Genomic DNA, 20,952 nt, shown 5'->3' with positions numbered 1-20,952 from the left:
GTGAGAATGCAGACTGGTGTGGCCTCTGTGGAAAACATTTTGGAGTTTCTTTAAAACATAAAACTGGAATTCCCATTTGACCCAGTGATCCCACTTTTAGGAATATATCCCAAGAATTCAGAAAGAATATATTCACCCCTATGTTCATAGCAGCACAAGTTACAATAGCTAAGATTTTGAAACAGCTTATGTTTCCATCAACTGATAAGTGGATTAAACATCCATGGTAGATCTATACAGTTGAATATTACACAGGTATATAAAAAAAAATACTATTTGCAATAGCATGGATGGACTACAGAGCAATATGCTAAGCGAAATAAGCCGGTCAGAGGAAGATAAGTATCCATGATCTCATTCATATGTGAAATCTAATAACCAACATAAACTGATGAACAAAAATGACCCAGAGACATAGAAACATTGAACAGATTGTCAAACCTCAGAGGGAAGGCAGGGGAAGGTGGAAGGGGAGAATTGATCAACCAATGAACTCACATATGCATATGTGCATAACCCAAGAATACAGACAGTGGGTGGTGAGGGTTTGGGAGTGGGGAGCAGGAGAGGAAAATGGGGGGAAAAGGGATATATGGAATACTTTCAACAATAAAGATTTATTTAAAAAACAAAACAAAGACTGCTGCAGAAAGTCAAGCTAAGGGACAATAGAACCAATTACTCAATTATCATGACAAGGTGCAGTCTGATCATGTACTAATCATTCATGGAACATTGTTTATAAGCAATGACTCTTGGATTTAAATGTGTAGACTATAGTTGAAGATATGTGATACTTATTTATGTCACTGTAATTACTATAGTGTTTTTTCCAACATTGGCCTATTTACTTAAATTTCTTTAAAATAATAGTAAATTAATTTTTAAAAATGACCTGTTAATGTAAATATAAGCAAATCTTGGTTAAAAGTATTTAAAAATTAACAGGGTGCTGCCTGACTGGTATGGTTCAGTGGTTGAGTATTGACCTATGAACCAGGAGGTCAGGGTTCCATTCCAGGTCAGATCACATGCCCATGTTGAGGATCCCCATTAGGGGGTGTGCAGGAGAAAGCTGATCAATGATTCTCTCCCACCTTTGATGTATCTATCTCTCTCTCTCCTTGTCCCTTTCTCTCTAAAATCAAGAAAATATTAAAAAAAATAAAAATGCATTAACAGGGTATTGATTTTCACATATGACATGCTAACCAGAAAATTTTCCCCCCATTAAATCCCCAGTCTCTTAAACTGAGATCTAAAAAATTGAGGGTTTACTGTATCAACTAGTTTATTTATGATCAAGCTTAACTTTTCTGAGCCCAGGAGTTTTGACCATAAAATGGGGATAATAGTAAAGCCTGTATATATGCTATGAAAATCAAGTGAGATCATGTGACTGGTTTAATTATACCCTTTCACAGTTTTGTTCCCCTCATGGTATCATTTCAACTTCCTGTATAGATTTCCTGCTAAATTCTGACTTTGTTCATTTATGTACAATTTGGAGCTTGTAAGTTTTCTTCACATTTAAATAAACATATAATCTGTGTGTGTTTTCTCTTTTTCTTTCTTTTACTTTTTTTCTCCCAGAAAATGTGGAAATATTGTAATTGAAGCTCCTGGCATTTTCCTCTAGAAAACACATTCTAAATTGAATTTTATGAATGCAGTATCCAAATGTTCCTCTCAAGGTTTTAAATATACTTCCATAACACTCTAATCTGCTTTCTTTTGGTATTTGAACTTTTCAGTTACACCCTACGGCCTCCAATTTGTACAGACTGGGGTCACAGGGGTGGACACGAAGGTGAGTTTGGAGAATGAAAAATGCCTTGGTTTCAGGTTGACCACATTAATCTTTGGAGCACAGATACTCTCCATGTGTCCCACTTATGGGCGATCCTCCAGGATGCTTTTCTGTCTCTCTGATCCAAGTTCATGCACTCATTGCTTAAACACAGAGGCAGATATCCCAATGGGGCTATAGGTAGAGGAGGAGTGATTATTCTCGGACAAGTGTTTTTCATACTTCTTAAAGTAGAAAATGTAATGATTTCTAAAAAAAAAGATACAGATACTTCCATCGCTAAGGATGGAGGAGTATACAAGAATGTGGCCTTGAAAGGAGCTTATCTTGTCTTGCAGTTTGAATCAGAGGAACTAACAATCTTGGGGTTTAATTCCTGGGTGCTTCTCATAAATTGTGGAAGGCTACAGCAAGGAAAAAGAGGCATTTTTGTTGTCCTCCCATTCACAGAAGGTGTTTCGGGTTTGATTGTTGTTTCTGCTTCTTGTATGGGAAGCAGAGGGAGTGCAGGCTGCCAGACTTCTGATCAACCTTGTCCTCATTCTTTAAGCCTCGTGATCAGTGCTTCCACCAGCATCAGCAACAGCAACAAAGTTCTAGGAGCATCAGTAGAATGTTGGTTCCTGGGGTTATCACAACTTTCCTCCATTATGCTTCTCCTGCCCTAAGGATAGTAGCCGCTTCCTGCTGTGACTGATCTCTGAGAAACAGTTCTTTCACTTTTTTGTTATACTAGCCCTTTCAATATTTGTGTTCACATTTTCCTGTTTTAAAATAGCCTTTGGTTGAAGTAGTTAAAATGTTGCATGCAATGCAGGGATGAGAAGAATTGGGCATTGAGAGGGATAGTACCAGTGGAGATGGAGAAATGTGCAGCAGAGCCAACACAACTTGCTGATATATTAGATGTGGGAGTGAAGAAAACAAAAGGATCAAAGATGATTCTTGTTTTTGCCTAGAGAATATGGTGTATCTACTGAGATAGGGAAGAAATCAAGAGGAGCAAATTGGGCAAGAAATAAAACTGTACTGAATTGTATCTATGGGCATTAGGATGTCAAAGAATGCCCCATGCCTTGTAAGAATGTCTTCACCTTTGTAAGATTAGTTTAGTTGCAGTAGGAGAGAAGAAAGAGACTGTGCTTACACAGTTATGTAATTTAAAAGTCAGATCAGGTTAGTGGTTATAACTGGGCTGTAGGATCAGATCAGCTTATTAGGATTTTATGGTATTTTAAGGATTTTGTGGTACTCTGAGGATTTTATTTTTAATCCGGAAAACTAGTAAGAATTGCACAACAAACACACAGGCATCCACCACCGAAAAGGCAAGGCAGGACATAAAGAAATGAGAATAATCGAAGAAAAAAATACAAAGAGCATGTTTGAGAGAAAAATGGAAGGCAAAGAAGAATAATATTATAAACCTCATAGAATAATTCCTGGACAAGGCTTATTTCTGTTTGGGTGTAATAAATGTTACATAGAAATAATTTAGTAATGTTACATACTAATAACTAATTAATTTTGCATATTTAAAATACTATATATCGTATAAAAAAACACAGCATAGCAGTGGTTTTGTCTGCATTTAATATTTTAAATGAGTGTTTTAAAATTACCATTTCATTGTACATATTCATTGCATTTATGAATTAGAACATACTTCTTAAAAGATGCCTTCATTTTAGAGTACTATGTTTTTAATTATGTGCAAATATTTAATCAAGTGAAATATAAAATATTCACTCATTCTTAATGTATGTGGTATCCCAATCCAATTTTTGTCACTCCAAATCATAATACTTTCCTAAATCAGCTGCAATTTTAGTCATTTGAGTAATATGTAAAAAGTTGTAAAATAAATTGAGATCATATTTGGGCTAAATATAAAGCACACTAAATTCCTGATGGACATCACACATTATGGAGATTAGACATTCACCTCTATATAATAATTTCAGAACTGCAGACACATACATCTAAATCAATGCAATTAACAATGAATCACAACAAAGACAATGACCATGAACATTTCTTTACAATGGAAATATTTCTGAGACACAGAAAATAATCAAATTATCTTGAACAATATTCAACAAAGTGCAATTTAGCCATAGAGAAACCTTTCTAAGGTATTTGTTTTTAATCTGAGAAAATTTAATTGGAGAGATTGTCCTCCAATTTTTATCCCAAGTTCATTTATAAATCTTCTCCTAAATATCACATTATTTATTTTATGGCTGTCTTTTTTATTGTTATACAACTGAGAAATTTTATTTATTATATAATTTAATAGCACTAAATATTGCTACACTGTAGACATGATTGAAAAAATGTATGGTACATATTAACATCCCAAACATATATATGAAACTATTATTTAAATTATGTTGTTTTTTTACATGTCTATAAAAACAAATTAGCCCTTCAAAATGTTCTAGATAATTTTTTTTCAGAATACAAATTCTATTCATATTTTTCAAGTAACATATTAGAATGTGTGAGATATATTTACCATTAAAACTTTCTGTGTAAAATCTAAATACTAAATCACCTAATAGAGTCCTATCTCAGCTTCTGAATAGAATTATTTATAACATCTTTGAAATATAATCAGGTGAACTACACATAACCATCTGGACATTTTGTTTTCTATGAATAATTTTCAATGGTGGAGTAAATAATTTTGTTTGTTTCTTGTTAAACAGACATGATAAAATTATCTTTATAGAGGAATAGTCTTTTTCTGACTTCCAAAACAAGGTAGTCCATTTGCAGCAGCTTAATATAAAGGAAAACAAATAATCACCATGAATATTAATTTTAAAAAAAACTACCACATCTACTGAAAGCATGATTCAACAATGGTTAAGAATTTAAAATGATAAAAAACACTCCAGTAGATATTTATCTGCTTTTAACATATGAATAAAGATTCTTGAAGGATTTGGAGAATTTTACTTACTGAGCAGTCTAGATAATTAAATGATTACACATTTTGATTGAAAAATATATGTAATTTATTAAAATAGAGACTCTAACTGCACTTCTCTAGCTAAACTTCTTTCAGGTGCCAAGTTTATACTTTAATTAGAACAAAAGACTGACATTAACTTCAATGCAACATAATAATTCATGATAATGATTGTATATTAATCTCTTGAGCTCGCTGGAATACTGCACATGACATATGGTATAGTACAGGCACCTGTATGGTCCTTTGGAGACTTAGGTTGTGCGTATTAATTAGCCTCTGGAAAACAAAATCTGTCTCCCTCTGAGAAAAGCTACCTCAGTGCTTACCGGCTTAAGACATCAAAGGAATTGGAATACTGTTAGGCTCTGTCTACACTCATCAACTCTTTGTAGATGAATCAGTTGATCCTGAGTTAATTCTTGACAGCATCCTACTTAAGAAATTAGAGTAGTCATACATTGCTTTGGCTTCAATGATTGGAGTTTGGCTGAAAACATCAAAATTACTAGTTTGATTACAGAAAACTATATAGCTATATGCTTCAAACCAAAAATAGTCTAACCAGAAACATTAAAATTTAAAGCAGCTTCTTTTTCTTGAGTGCTACTTGAAAGTGCCTCAGTTTAATCCTTCACTGTATAAATTCAGATACAATCTGAATATGAGATTATAAATGTCTTTAAGAAATATGCCGTCTTACAGCAAGCAAGGCCTCAAGATTCTCAGCAGCCCCAGGTGTGCTAAAGGCTCTTCAGTGCACATCTTCAGAGGATAATGAAAAGGTGTTATGGAAAAAAGACTGCTGATTTACAGATAAATGCATATTGAGTCCAGTAGATCTTAAAATTACTCTCTCAGGGGAAAAAGAGCCTAATCTCATTCTTGAAGTATATCTAGAAAGAGGAAACACAAAATTGAGTGGGCATGGTGATGATCATGGAATAATAGATGTTGAAAAAACTGTTTGCAACTCCTCTTTTAAATTCATATCACTAGAAATTTTGAATTTCCTAAACAAGCCCACTTACAGTATTTTCCGGCGTATAAAACGACTACTGTGTTCTAGTAAAAAGCCTGCTCAGATTGGCCAGAGTCAGAGAGGCGGTCTATTAAAAAAAGAACTGGTGTTGCCTCGGAAGTGGGGGGTAGTCTTATACAGCGACTATAGGCCTAAACCTATGTTTTAACTGTAAAATTCAGGGGTCTTCTTATACGCCGGAAAATACGGTAACTAAAAAATATTTGCACTCAATGAAGTGCTTAGAACTCTGAGGTTTCTGAAGGTCTTTCAAAACTGCATTTTTTTAAAAGCTCAAAATGTAAGCATATGGAAGAAATAAAGACTCACTACTGGAGTTAGGCAGAATATTTTTCATAATTATCACATTCTTTGTTTCCTCCCCTGGGTTTCCTCTGTGTTCCTATGATGAAGCTATTATGTTGTTATGTTTATTGGAATATATGGACCATCTTACTTCTGTTCAACACATGGATTGGCAGTTTAAAACAATTCATTTATATTAAGAAAATATGACTAAGACATAGTTAAATAGCCTATTACATCAAAGGGATGACAATGTGCTACCCTCAGAGAAAGCTTACTTTTTGCAGTAATTAATCACTCATACCACACAGTACCTCTGAGAACATTTTTGGCTAGGTCTACCAATTTCTTGTGTAAATAATTACAATTTTTCATTTGAGACAAAGATGCTGATTCATCATTAGGCAGTTGGCCATAAATCATCATTTATTTTAGTTTTATAACATTTATCTTTGCAATGGGGAAAACCTACCTTATGCTTATATTTATTAAAGTTAAAATGTCAGTTAGTTATGCTAAGCTTTTAAGGATAATATGAAACTTTGGTTGTGAATTCAAGCACTTTCTTTATTTCCTCCCCAATAAAATTATATAGGCATTTTGAGGAGAAAATTGTGTAATGTGAGGCTTCTGTTTTTTTTTGTTGTTGTTTTTTGTTTTTTTTTTTACATCTAGTTGTCATGATTGTCTACAATGGTGTATTACTTTTTAATACTCTTATAGATATATTCTAACCTACCCACACGTCATTGGGTTAGTTGGCCACCATCATAAGGAACATCCAACCAATCACTCAACTAAGTTTCCTTATTAAAAAAAAAACCACAAAAAAACAAAAAAAAAAAAACGTTGTGGTGAGGAATCAATGGACAAATGGACAAAAGTAGTAGGCACAGATGTTAGCTGTGCCTACATCCTTTTCTGAGAAATGCAATGGTTACTTTTACTCTCTCTCTCTTAAATAGCAAAACTTCAGGTACCTCCTGTTATTGTGACTCTCAGTTTTGTTTTGCTTTTGTTTGTTTGCTTTCGATATGCTGCCACATAATGCTTTCTCAGGAGTCAGTATTGATGTGGATTAGAATTCTTAAACTTCAGAGTTCATAATGATCATCTGGGAAAACCTGCTGAAGATAAAGATGGCTAGGCCTCATACCCTAAAATCCACATTTTGAGAAAGAGAGATTTAGGTCTGATTTAATACAGACCTAAAATATGTTCTCATAAAAGCATTTCACTCAGTGTCCTTTTTCCTACCTCTGTTGTCCTGCGGAAACTCCCCCCACTTCCTCCTGAGTGCCCAACCCTTTGCCTAGGAAGGTTTTGTTGGTCAGGTATAGTCAGAGAATAAGCTAGTCCTTAATTAGAGCAGTAATTCCAGTATATGCAGCATTTGGGAGAATGGCTGCTTTCTTAGGATGCACTGGAAAGATCATACATAACCCTAGCATCTCAAGGAGGGAGCTGGATTTACTGCATGACAAAGCAGAGAAGTATAAATCCCAGTGGTGCTTTTGCTACTAGCTAGGTATGTGACTCTATCCAAGTTTTTTAATTGCTTTGGCTACAGGTATTGCAGCCAGTGGGATGATGCTGCTTTTCCTGGCTGAAGATAACATCTTAGTGCTTAGACCAAAATGTCTCTTAGACTTCCTTTTGACTCCAGACTACATGCTCTTTTACAAAGGGCAATGTGTACCCTTCTTGAACCCAAGTTCCAGTGATGCAGATTTGGTACATTTTCTTAGCAGAATAACCAATTAAGTTTTATTATATCTAGACACAATTCTATCTATGAAGGAGTGTGCGAATTAGCAAGCACTCAGATATCTCAGTAAGAATTGAAGCCTATTACCAAATCACCAAAAACGCTTGCTATTAACTTGAATAGGATTTTATTTACTTGGATCTATTGGGAAAATTAGAATAATATAAATTTGGAAGAACCCTGAGGTAATCAGACCTTGGCAATAATGTTCTTGGTTAAGAAGTTTGTTGCAGGCAAATATATAGAGCAGCGTGTATAAAATTGGTGGATGTATATTTTAATTATGATTTAATTTATTTACATAATCTCTTAAATAGACTAATGAAAAGGTGTTATACAAGAGTTACCTTCAATTCTCTCTATATTATATGATATGTCAAACATCATAAAACTTCGAAATGAATATATAATATTGAGATTTTTATCTGTGCAACATGGTTTACCCAAGTACACAATCATTAAACAAAAATGTACAAACAAAAAATATTTCATGCTATCAATGATCTTATAAACTAAGGGAGTGAATTTACTCAGGATTTTGTTCTAAAATGATAAACTATAAAACTGATCATTATTTGCCTTTTCTTTAAATTCAACCCCAAATTAAGAACTGGGATGAATGCATTAAAGGTTGATTAAATATTTAAAATCCTTGGGTATAAAGCATTCTTTTATTTGCCCCCACCCTATCCATGTGTATATTCTCATCTCTTCTTTGCTGTTGATTTTGGTAGAACAAGGGTGGAGGGGCATTGATGTTGAGGTGTGCAGTAGCCTGGTCCTTCAGTCCTTTCCTCAACATGGCAAATATTTTCAAACAAACAATTATATTGGTTTAAGGAAAAATCAAGCGGTTTCATTTCTCATGTAAAACTAATGTGCACACAGGCAATTTGGATGAAAGTGGATTTCTGCTTGAATTATCTAGCTAATTGCCTCAATTCTCTTTGCCTTGAGCGTATAAACATTACTTAGGGTAGGAACAGCCGAGCCTTATAAATCAATTAATCAATACTGATTAATTCTTTCCCTTCAACTTTAGGGTTCCTTTAAACTGAGATTAGGTTTATAGGTTTATGCTCATCCATAAAAAGCGAAGATTTAGACACACAGGCACTGTCTGCAATGTTGCTTTGTCCTTGTATAATGGGGGAGTGTGTTTATTGTGCTGGGAAAGAGAAACAGGTCACATAAAATATTCTGAAAATATGTTTCCTCAGGGGATTTCCTTTATCCAATATCAGAAGAAAAACACTTAAATCAATTCTCAAGGGCAAGCTAAAAGTTTAAACTGTCACCTAACAGAATCCTAAGGTGTTGGGGGAATCATGGATGTCAGGGCCAGTCAATGACAATGTCACTATGCAGAGTTTCATTTTTCCACAAGAGCAAATAATTGAAGTGTGGGAAAGACATATTCATACAGCAAAACACTGTTTTTATGCATAAAATTAGGATTATGACTATTATATCTATGTTCACTTTTAGTCACAACTAAGGATAAAAAAGAAAAAACATATTGAACATTTCCTCATAGATTTCAGGAGCATTTTCCATTGATCAAAACAACTATTTCTTTCATAGTAAGTCCTTTATGTCAGTGGCAAAAATAGCAATTTAATGCTTTTTAAGATGCTTGGGGTTTTCAAAGAATGTGAAATGCTTTCATTTAGAATAGCTCTGTTTCAGGGCTTCCAACCGAAACAACACAAGAAGAAATTAGAAATATTGTCTCCCTTAGAAGACATATATCACCCCTGGATTTCTACAAAATCAACTGAGGCAAATTAAGGTTTCAAAGCTTGTCACCTTATAAGTTGTTAGAAAAAATTTGCATTTAAATTGCTCTGTGCAGCTACCTGGAGATTTTTCCCTGGAATGTTTATGGCTCTTTTTTTTTTTTTCATTAATACTTACAAAAATACATTTTCATAACCAGTGTATTACTACATCTAGTTGTGTTATGAACAGGCACTTCATTTCATAAAATAGAAACATTCAAAGTGGGTTTGGTCAACCAATCACTCAGTCAGAATACTTGGATTCTTCATAATGAATACCTAATAGCAAATTAATCTGCAACCACATCAACCCTCCATTTCTATTGCAGAAAGTAGGCCATTAAATGCTCTAACACAAGGAACAACTTCTGTTCCTATGTGCTTTATCCATAGGAGCAAAGATTGTCCAAAACTTCTTGGAACACTTCCCCCCAAATATTTTACATATATATATATATATATATATATATATATATATATATATATATATATATAAAAATACAGTAGATCTCTTTTTAATAGATAAATCTTAAGTGTTATTTCAATAACTTGCTTTTGCATATTCAGAAATGCAGAAATAAGAAAATATTAATTGTGCAAAATGCTCTTCTTATATATATCTATTAAAAATACAATCTAATCATAGCTTTAGATTTGTATAAAAAGCCATTAGGGAGAGAGGGGAAGTCTTCAATATCAGAAAGTCTGACCAGATTACAGCTTTTGCTTGAGGAATTGTAAACAAACTTTTTAAAATGCTGAGAGTTTTCTCAGTTCTTTCCAACCAAGACGCTGTCGAACACATCAAGTCCTGCTTTGAAGTAAACCTGAGCTGAATTAATGCTGTGCAACACCTTGGACAGGGCTTCCTGGAAGGTCTCGTTGGATGCAAGAGACTTGCAGCGCTCCCAGGCCTCCAGGAGGATTGAGAACTGGCTTGTCTTCTCATCAAGGTGGTACAGGATGTTTCTAAAAAAAAAAAGAAAGAAAGAAAGAAAGAAAGAAAATGTAGGTGATTCATCTGCAGTACAATTTGTTTATCAAACATTGTAAGGAATATCTAATGAATAGTGATATTTGCAATAGGTAAAGAAATGATAAAATTACAAAATACCATGTTCCAACCTCTAATGAATTAAGGGATATAAATACTGATCATCAAAAGCTTCCCAGAGTGATGAGAGAGAGTGTGACCCAGACATTATGTACCTCCTGATGGAAGTACACCACAAAGTAAAGACAAAATAAAGCATTTTGCTAAAAATGCTGCCTCTGAATCTGATGAAGCTTCTGAATCTAATCTAAGGCAAGGGGCACAAAACTACGTTAAGTGTTATCATGGTGTGTCATTAGCAAAATACAGACTGTGAGACACTCTATAGGACAAATGATCCAGGTTATTAACAAATACATTAAAAATAAAATAAAAAATAGGTGAAGGAGGAAAATTTAGACCATGGTTTTGTGACCTTTTGCTATGGACATCTGATGCTGTGTAATTCTATTTATTTTTATTGTTTAAAGTATTACAAATAGTAGTCCATACATCTCCTCCCCCCCTCCCCCCCAATCGACCTTCCCCCAGCCTCCCCTATCCCCTTGGTACATGTCCTCATCCCCCTCCCAGTGTCTTGCATCCACTGGTTATGCTTATATGCATGCATACAAATCCTTTGGTTGATCTCTTACCTCCCCTGCAACCCTCCCCAACCTTCCCATTGTAGTTTGACAGTCTGTTTGATGCTTATCTGCCTCTGTATCTATTTTTGTTAATCAGTTTATAATGTGTGTTTTTTTAATTATCCATAAATGAGTGAGATCATGTGGTATTTTTCTTTCACTTTAATTCACTTAGCTTAATGCTCTCCAGTTCCATCCATGCTATTGCAAATGGTAAGAATTTCTTCTTTTTATAGCTGCATAGTATTCCATTGTGTAGATGCACCATCGTTTTCTAATCCACTCATCATAAGTGCTGATGGGCACTTAGGCTGTTTCCATATCTTAGGTATTGTTTATTGTGCTGCTATGAACATAGGGTTGCATATATCCTTTCTGATTGGTGTTTCTTTATTTCTTTTTTTTTTTTTGAGGATATATTCTTAGAAGTGGGATCACTGGGTCAAATGGCAGTCCCATTTTAATTTTTTGAGGAAATGCCATACTGTTTTCCACCTTGGCTGCACCAGTCTGCATTCCCACCAGCAGTGAAGCAGAATGGCTATTATCAATAAATAACAATCCTGGATAATTCTTTATTGTGGCAGCTGTCCAGGCCTCTACTCACTGCATACCCTAGTTGTCTCAGTCAGTTTGGGCTGCTATAACAGAATACTATAGATGTACCACAGTTCTGAATGCCAGAAGCCTGAGATCAAAATGCCAGCATAGTTCAGACCACCAGGTTCTTGGTAAGAGGCCTCATTCCCCCCCCCCCGCTCCAACCCCGATATGTCTCCTTAGACAAGGGAAACAAAAGAAAAAATAAACAAATTGGACTAAATCAAACTAAAAAGTTTTTGCACAGTGAAGTAAATCACCCACCAAATGAAAAGACAATCCACTGAATGGGTGATTATATTTGTCAATGATATACCTTGTAATTAATTATTTATTAATATCCAAAATTTATAAAGAATTTAGGCAACTCAACACCACAAAGAACCAAACAATCCAATTAAAAAAATGGGCAAAAGACCTGAATAGACACCTCTCCAAAGAGGCCATATAGATGGCCATTAAATATATGAAAGATGCTCAATGTCACTAAGCATCAGAGAAATGCAAATTAAAACCATAATAAGGTATCACCTCACAGCTGTCCGAATGGTTATCATCAATAAATCAACAAACAACAAGTGTTGGCCCATGTGTGGAGAAAAGGACACCCTTGTTCACTGTTGGTGGGAATGTTAGAGTATCTATGGAAAACAGACATAGCCACTGTGAACAAACAGTGTGGAGTTTCCTCAAAAAATTATAAATGGAACTGCCTTATGATGATAGTGATTCCACTTATTGGAATATTTGTGAAAATACCTAAAACATGGATTCTAAAGAATATATCTACCTCTATGTTCATTGCAGAACTATTTATAATAGCTAAGATTTGGAAGCAGTCCAAGTGCCCTTCAGTGGATGAGTGGATAGAAAAACTGTGGAACATTTATACAATGGGATACTATTCAGCCATAAAAAGGAAGAAAAATCTTACCTTTTGAGACAGCATGGATGAACCTGGAAGGTATTATGCTAACTGAAAAAAAAAAATCAGTCAGAGAAAGACAAATACCATATGATTTCATTCATATGTGGAATCTAATGAACAAAACAAAATAGAAACTGACTTAGATACAGAGAACAGACTGAGAGCTGTTAGATGGCAGAGGGGTTGGAAGGCTGGTTGAAATAAGTGAAGGGATTAAATAAAACAAAACAAAACCCTACAACTCAGACACAGACATCAGTATTTGATTATCAGAGGGAAGGCGAATGGGGGCAGGCACAAGAAGGTATAGGGGGTATAAATATTGATGGAAGGAGCCAAGAATATGGGTGATGAGCAAATAATATAATATACAGATGATGTATTATAGAACTATAGACTTGAAACCATTTTTTTAACCAATGTAACCCTAAGAAATTCAAAAATAAATTAAACAGACATATATAGTAACACAAATGATTTAATAGTTAAGATATTTCAAGGATAAAAAGTTTAAAATGTATTTTATTTTATTTTTTTAAATATATTTTATTGATTTTTTACAGAGAGGGATAGAGAGCTACAAACATCGATGAGAGAGAATCATCAACCAGCTGACTCCTGCGCACCCACTACCTTACCAGGGATGTGCCCGCAGCCAATATGCATGCCCTTGACTGGAATGGAACCTGGGACCCTTTAGTCCACAGACCAACACTCTATCCACTAAGCCAAACCAGTTTTGGCTAAAATGTATTTTAATTATTTAATCTTTTAACAAGGACTCAGAGCAGTTATTATACTAATTCATTTTATACTGATTTACTAATAAAAATAAATTAGTATAATAACTATATTTAATCAGATGTCATAATATTTTTATTTTGAATTCTCTCTCCTATATCCATGTTCAATTATAAATCATTTCATGGAAAACATGTTTCCAGAACTTATGATATATATTTTCAAAAACTCTACCAAATACTTCCATTCCTTGAGGGCTCAGCATACTGACAGTCAAAAATATTATCACATTTGTTATCCAGAAATGCCCTAAATGAATTGTACTACTGCAATTAATATATTATGTAGAGCATGTTTAATGATTATCATGCTGTTACAGTGACTTTTGTACATTTTAAGAACCCACTGGCATGAAACACATTTCTACCTATCATTTTATGGTTATTTAATGTTAAATATCATTAATATTCTATTTAAGGATAAGGTGATTTTAATAAAATATGCTTATAAAGGTTGCTGGATTAATCCTTTCATGACAATTCATTTAAGCCTGAGCACAGGCTCCAATACGTTCAACCATATTAATATAAAATATCTAGAAGAGAGAAAATGTGGATGAATAAAAATACTCCTAAAGAGAATGTTTAGGTTGAAAGCACAATAAGTGTGATTATTGTTGATTTTTGTATTAACTGGAAGGCAATACATATATTTCCTAAAGACCAATGTAATGGAGTCTGTAATGTGCCAACATTTGCTTTTTCTAACTAGGAAGCAACACAGTAACATATTTTTAAAATGACTGTAAACAGACCATGTAAATCGAAATGGATCCTTTTTTTGGCTTGTGAAATTCTACAAGGAGCTAAACACATTTTCCATATGCTACATGCATCAAGTAGTAGGCTGTGCAAGCTATTATGCAAGATAAATACTCATATCCATTTCTACCCAAACTGGATACAAATCAGCATAAAACTACAGACACTGATATTTTAGTAGGAAAAAAAAAACAACAGCAGAGTTTTTTCATCATAAGAAAAAAACTTTCATTTTGGGTAGCTGCTGATATAACTGGAGTTAGTTGATCTTTATTATAATAGAAGTTTTTCACCTTTATAGACTGCTTTTCCTTAAAATAAATTGAAGATACCAAAGATATCTTCTTTAAATTTTTATGAGAAAGATAATTTTTCCTACTGATTTTCAGAAGTAGTTCATATTTTCCCATTTCTCTTTGTGTACCAAAACCCACTCAGCTTACTGCTTATATAAAATAAATTTCTGCAAAAAAGTACCTTCACATTACTTCAATTTTAATATTTGAATCAGAGAAGAAAAAACAAAACCCAGCCATGTTTTTATGTTTAATCACCTATATTCCTATATATTTCTTAGTTCTGAGAACTTTCTTATAGTTCAATAATTAACCCTAAATACTCAAAATCATTCCTGAGAAGCAAAACTACCATTGTGTAATTTTTTGATATGCAAAGACTTTTTCTGCCTTTGAAAATATTTTAGTTCGATCAATGCTTCCAGTGAAAGCTTCTAAGCCAAAATTTTATGTATTTCCATGTAATGTCACCAAAACTAAAACTCACTTAAATGGATGTAAGATTTCAACAATATACAGTATATTATGTCAGAGTACCAAACATGTCTCTGTTTCTCATTATGGACCCATATGTTTCAGATTAGATAGTCAAAAGGCGTATCTGGAAGGGGGAAAAAAAAAAAGAGTGACAAACGAGAATACATTTGAAGAGTTTCCATGTCAAGTGCCTGTCCTTTCCAAACACAACAATTAAATTCCTTAGTGAACCACTCCTGGTCTTATGCTTTAGTCCAATTCAGAAAAGTTTCCTTGAAGAAAGAATGGGCTGTGTTATTTAGTCAATAAATCACCATCCTATTTGCATACACACAACATGCATCTCAGTATGGTGTGTAGAGACATCAGACCTAATTAAAATATTATTTAATTGAAATCATGTTAGTAGTTATCCTGTTTAAAATAACATTAATTCCACCCTCATGCCTATCTTCTATCATCTGTAACAATTTGAATCTTATAAATGTAATTCATATAAATGTAAGTCATACTGACCCACACAACACAAAGAGACTACTAAAAGGAAAGTGTAATACATTATTGATGACACTAATGAAATTACAACACACATCACTCATTTTAATGGGCCTGTTTCAATGACACATTGCGGTGACCAGGAAAGAGCAGGACCAAATTCAGAAACCTAATTAATAACTCCCGGCAGCATCAGTGAAGGAGATGAAGCATCTTTACTCAACTGACAAATCTTTTCCACTCAGCAATGCAAAGGGAAACTGAAGAAAGTGAATTTTGAAATAAAGGTATCTAAAGTCTTCATGAGTCATTTCCTTGAATGTAAATTAGCAAATTAATGATGGAAACGATAGCCTCTTTCAAACGTCTCCTCTTATATTCGTATATGGGCACGGGATGCCACCCAACCTAAACTTGAATTAACATTCATTATATCCCATTTTGAGAAGCTTCTAAATAAAATCACACTAACTATTAAATCATGTCTTCCAAACTGACTGGGTATACATGCTGAATGCAGAGAGAAAAGGCCAACTCAATTTCTTGCAATAGTTGCTAACTCTTTTCAGGTATTATACTAACTATACCTCTTAGGTAATAGTGGATTGCTATATTTATATCAACATTTGAAAATATTATTTGATACTATGTCCATGAGCATTCGTAAAAGACATGACTATTGAAATTACAACACACATCACTCATTTTAATGGGCCTCTGTATAGTGCAAATTTGAATTTGGTCTATACTAGCAAATGCAAAATGAGAATTAAGACTATTGTTGATATGGTCAAGCCGTAAACTCACTACGCAGACAACCTAGGCAAAAATACACCTGTGGTAGGTTGTTTGCAATAATGGCTATAACGTCTCTCCTCCCTGTATATGGTGAATCTATGGCTCAAAAGGTCTTTCATATTTCCTCTCTTTCTCTGGAATCCAGCCAAGGCACTATGTAAACAATTCTGGGTTATCATGCTAGAAAAAGAGAGCACACAAAGAGCAGAGAGGAGCTGTTCTGATGAGGCCTTCCTGTCCTAACAAGAGGCACTGGTTACAGACATAAAATCAGCCACAAGATATCCATTGGACCAGAAGAATTGTCCAATTGAATCCAGCCTACATGGCCATATTAAAGAGTTATGGACAAATATATAGTTGTCCATAATTTTGGGATGATTTTTAGTGGAACTATAGGTAATTGATATAATTTAGTAGTTGTTTTTCTTCCCTGTGGGAGAGGAAGGACTTATGTTAATGTAGGCATCTGTTCTCTATTCTTTATTGATATCATTGTTAGAGCACAATATATGATGTGCATTTAACAGTTCTTTAAGTGACTGCCTAAATTCAGAAGACTCTTTTGAAAATTGTGCCAAACAGTCTACATGAGGTATGCATTATAAGTTGGGATATCTGTGTCGATTCATTAGAAATTTTAAAATCTAATATTTTGCGATTCTCCCCCCTCCCCACACCCCCCCATTAAACAAAAAAACAAGTTAACCATCACAGCATCATACTGTTGTTTTTTTAAAACAAAATATGCATCAACTGTTGAAGTACAACTCAAAAATGAACAAAAATGATTCTGTCTGTTTCTATTAAGAATACATATAAAATATAGCAGAGAATAGTAGAGTAAACTGGTTTGGCTTAGTGGATAGAGCATCGGCCTGCAGACTGAAGGATCCCAGGTTCGATTCTGGTCAAGGGTGTGTACCTTCGTTGTGGGCACATCCCCAGTAGGGGGTGTGCAGAAGGCAGCTGATCGATGTTGTTCTCTCATTGATGTTTCTAACTCTCTATCCCTCTCCCTTCCTTTCTGTAAAATCAATAAAATATATTTAAAAAAACAACTATATACTATAGTCACTGTCTCAAAACTCATTCCACCTAACTACAATTGTTTCTCAAGAGAAGTTTTTGAGAAAGAGAATAGCTCTTCAGACAACACTTAAAGCACAGACTTCTTGAATGGTACAGTGCTGAATGATTTATCAACAAAGAAAAAATTCTATTTTTGCACTCAAAACTGTCAATTATATCAAAAGAGAACACAGAAACCAGACAAAGATGAACTCAATATTTAGCACCTTCCAAAATTTGGAGAAGATGGTGATACATTTGACTTCTTATTCACCGTCATGTAATTATTTTGTTTTTATTTTTATTTCATCACTGCTATTTTTTAATTTTATCTCTGATTACATGTGTGACCTAAATCTCATTATCTAGATAGCTTTTTTCTTAACTTATTAGGAACTCCTTTTCTTTAGTATTTCAGATTATACTCATCAGCAAGTAAGATCTATTTCCCTCCAAGGACAACTTCATTTAAATGCTCTAGTCACTTGGCAATTAACATAATATCCTTTAATCTATGTAGCAAATATTTGCATTTGACCTTTCTTATTTATTCTTTCCTTATCTTCATTACCTTTAGTAAACAGCAGTGCTAAGGACACAAAATGAAACAAAATAGGTAATTCAGATTTGTTTTCTTCATTTATTTTCTGATTCCAGAAATGAAAAGGATGTGAGCTATTTGTTTTGAAAAGTTCTCTCCAAAGCCAACAGTTTATAATTTAGGCTATGTCTATTTAAACAAAGTGAGTAATTGAGCCAATATTGATTGTTTTTTACTTTATTATAACAGCCCTTATTAATAATCTGAGTAAGTCACTGTGTTAAGTTCTCAGGGACAGAAAAGAAAAAGTTTAGTTTATGTTGAAAGCCAAGCACATAATGAATAAATTAAAATGTTATTTTAATGTAATGCCAATATAATGCATTTAGATTACTACCTAGTATGCAATGATTTATTTTTATATTTTATAAGAGTTTTCACTTTATCCTATGTCAATATTAGACTATATGCCTATAATTCTATGTAAATATTAGTTAGAAACACTGTTTTGTAATAAATGTGTATCTGTCCCTCTATTTCATATACTCTTTATGGGCATATAGTGCAAACCCTATAAATATTCTATGCAGTATTTACCATATTTGGGATGGCTTGTGGGTAAAGGATCCTAATGGGATAACCTAGTTCCTCTGATTCCAATTGCCATAATATTGATTCAGATAACACAGTATTAATTAAGTCAGCATAGGTAATTCTTTAACCAAATGGATTATTTCAGCCAATGGTTATAAGATCAAATCTCAGAAATGAAGTTTGGAGAGAGACTTTCTGTAGGATTCTAAAAGCAGTAGTTTCTTATTTTTCTGAGACAGCCAAAAAGGTAATCCATTTTCTCCTTTATAATACTAAGGGTGTGGATATAAAATATTTAAATTCCAACAAAGAAAAATCAGCATTCATAGAAGGCAGAGCAGAGAAACAACAACAAAAAAATAAACTTATTGTTTAGTCATTTCATAGAGATGCTGAATCAAACAATTGGAAATCAGTTCTTCCTGACTCAATTATGTGTTAAACTATTTCACTCTTTAAGCTATTTGAGTAGGATTTTATGCTATTTTCAATAAAATGTATCTACATATACATTACTTTTTGAATTTATAGTTATTAACAACATGTAGTTTCCGTAATAACTATAGGTATTTTTTCACCAGAAAAATTTATGTAATACATATAATTGATATTTTGAAATGATTGCATTGAGGTAAAAACTGCATGATTTCTCTTGAATAGCAAGTGTATTATTCAGGACAATTTGAAGACTTCAAGAGCAACAGAACATTACAATGTTTGTTTAATTTTAGCTAGAAGAAAACATCAGTACAAAGTAAAATGATTGACCTATTGAAGCTATGAACAATGATCTTAAAGGTTAGAATTATTAATAGAGGAATGTTGTAATGTTAAATTACTCTCAAAAGTAGAAAAATTACCTTTCACATTTTATAGAATTGTTTCACATGTTAACTTACTAAATATTTATTTTGAAAATGAACAAGAATAATATTTTAAGGGAACACTCTCATGCTGTTCTCTCAGCTGAAAAATACTCTCGAACTCATTGGAGCATTTCTATCTATAACTGCCTTTGCCAGCACAAAGAATAAAATGCTGCAGTTTATATTGGTAAACAATGGATCCATATACAATTTACTGTGCAAATTAAAAAACTAAAATCATCTCATTTTGAAGTCCTATTAATTTTTTCCAAATATAAGTACTATTTAGGCAAATCTCTATTGGTTATGTTGAGGTTGATTTTAAACAAAATGCAGAATAAGCATTTGACACAATTCAATATCTGTTTATGATAAAAACTCTTAAAAATTGTGTAGAGAGTGAATGTACCTCAACATAATAGAGGAAACATAAAAGGCCACCGCTAACATACTTAATGGTGGAAGACTGAAGTGTTTTCTCTAAAATTATGAGCATGACAAAGTGTTGCCTCTGGACACTTTTATGCAACCTAATATTGGAAGCCAAACCAGACAATTGGGTAAGAAGGAAAAAAAAAAAAAGGAATTCAAATTGGGAAGGAAGAAAAGGAAGAAATAAAGCTGTCACTATTTGCAGATTGAATAACATTATATTTACAATACATTAAACATTGTTAGAACTAACAAATTAAGTTGTGAAATATATATCACACATATGCGGAATATTGTATATTATTTATGAAATGTTATATTATTTATATTACATGTATCTTATATATTGTTAAATTCCATAAATATAATCGCATATTTAGCCATAAGAATGAAATCTTGCCATTTGACACAACATGGATGAACCCCAAGGGCATTACTCTACAATGAGTCTGCCAGTAAAAGACAAACACTGTATTATTTTTCTTATATGTGGAATGTAAAAAAAACACAAAAATTACAATGTCTTAGACTCAGAGACAGATTGATGGTTGCAAGAGTCAAGTGATAGGGCATGAGAGAAAGAGACTAAAATATTTTTTTAGTTTAAATAAATTGAATATTTTTGAAGTCCATATTGCAAGCAAATAGTGGAAATGCCAATTATTTGCTTTGGTAATTCTAAATGAAAATACATTAATTGTCCCCGTGAGCCATGGGTGACAGAAGGTTGAACAGAATCCTGAGTTACCCAATTCAAAAAAGGTATGATTTGGTTAACTAATCATGTCTCACTTAAGAATAAATACATTTATTGAAAGTGCATTTACTAAATGATCTCACTTATAAGTGGGGTATTAAAAAAAATTACAGAAAAAGAAAATAGGTTGGTGGTTGGGTAGAAATAGAAGAAAGCACACGGTAATGACTGCATTAATTTAATTATATGTAT

The 20,952-nt window shown here is 33.4% G+C and overlaps 1 protein-coding gene across 4 annotated transcripts in view; it reads right to left on the bottom strand.

Annotated features, from left to right (window-relative positions):
* Positions 1-3,386: 3,386 nt before the first annotated feature.
* NAALADL2 (N-acetylated alpha-linked acidic dipeptidase like 2) overlaps positions 3,387-20,952 on the bottom strand; it is a 1,087,185-nt gene continuing 1,069,619 nt past the window's right edge. For all 4 annotated transcript variants that reach the window (XM_084874166.1, XM_084874168.1, XM_084874169.1 and 1 more), the window contains one exon: positions 3,387-10,632. In XM_084874166.1, coding sequence (XP_084730292.1) covers positions 10,434-10,632 — 199 coding nt within the window. In that variant the 3' untranslated portion in view covers positions 3,387-10,433. The remainder of the gene's footprint in view (positions 10,633-20,952) is intronic.

This window comes from Pipistrellus hanaki (assembly GCF_964339955.1).
Source record: "Pipistrellus hanaki genome assembly, chromosome: 2".
Taxonomy (NCBI): Eukaryota; Metazoa; Chordata; class Mammalia; order Chiroptera; family Vespertilionidae; genus Pipistrellus; species Pipistrellus hanaki.
Note: the sequence above shows the minus strand (reverse complement) of the source record. Positions and strands in the feature narration are given on the sequence as shown.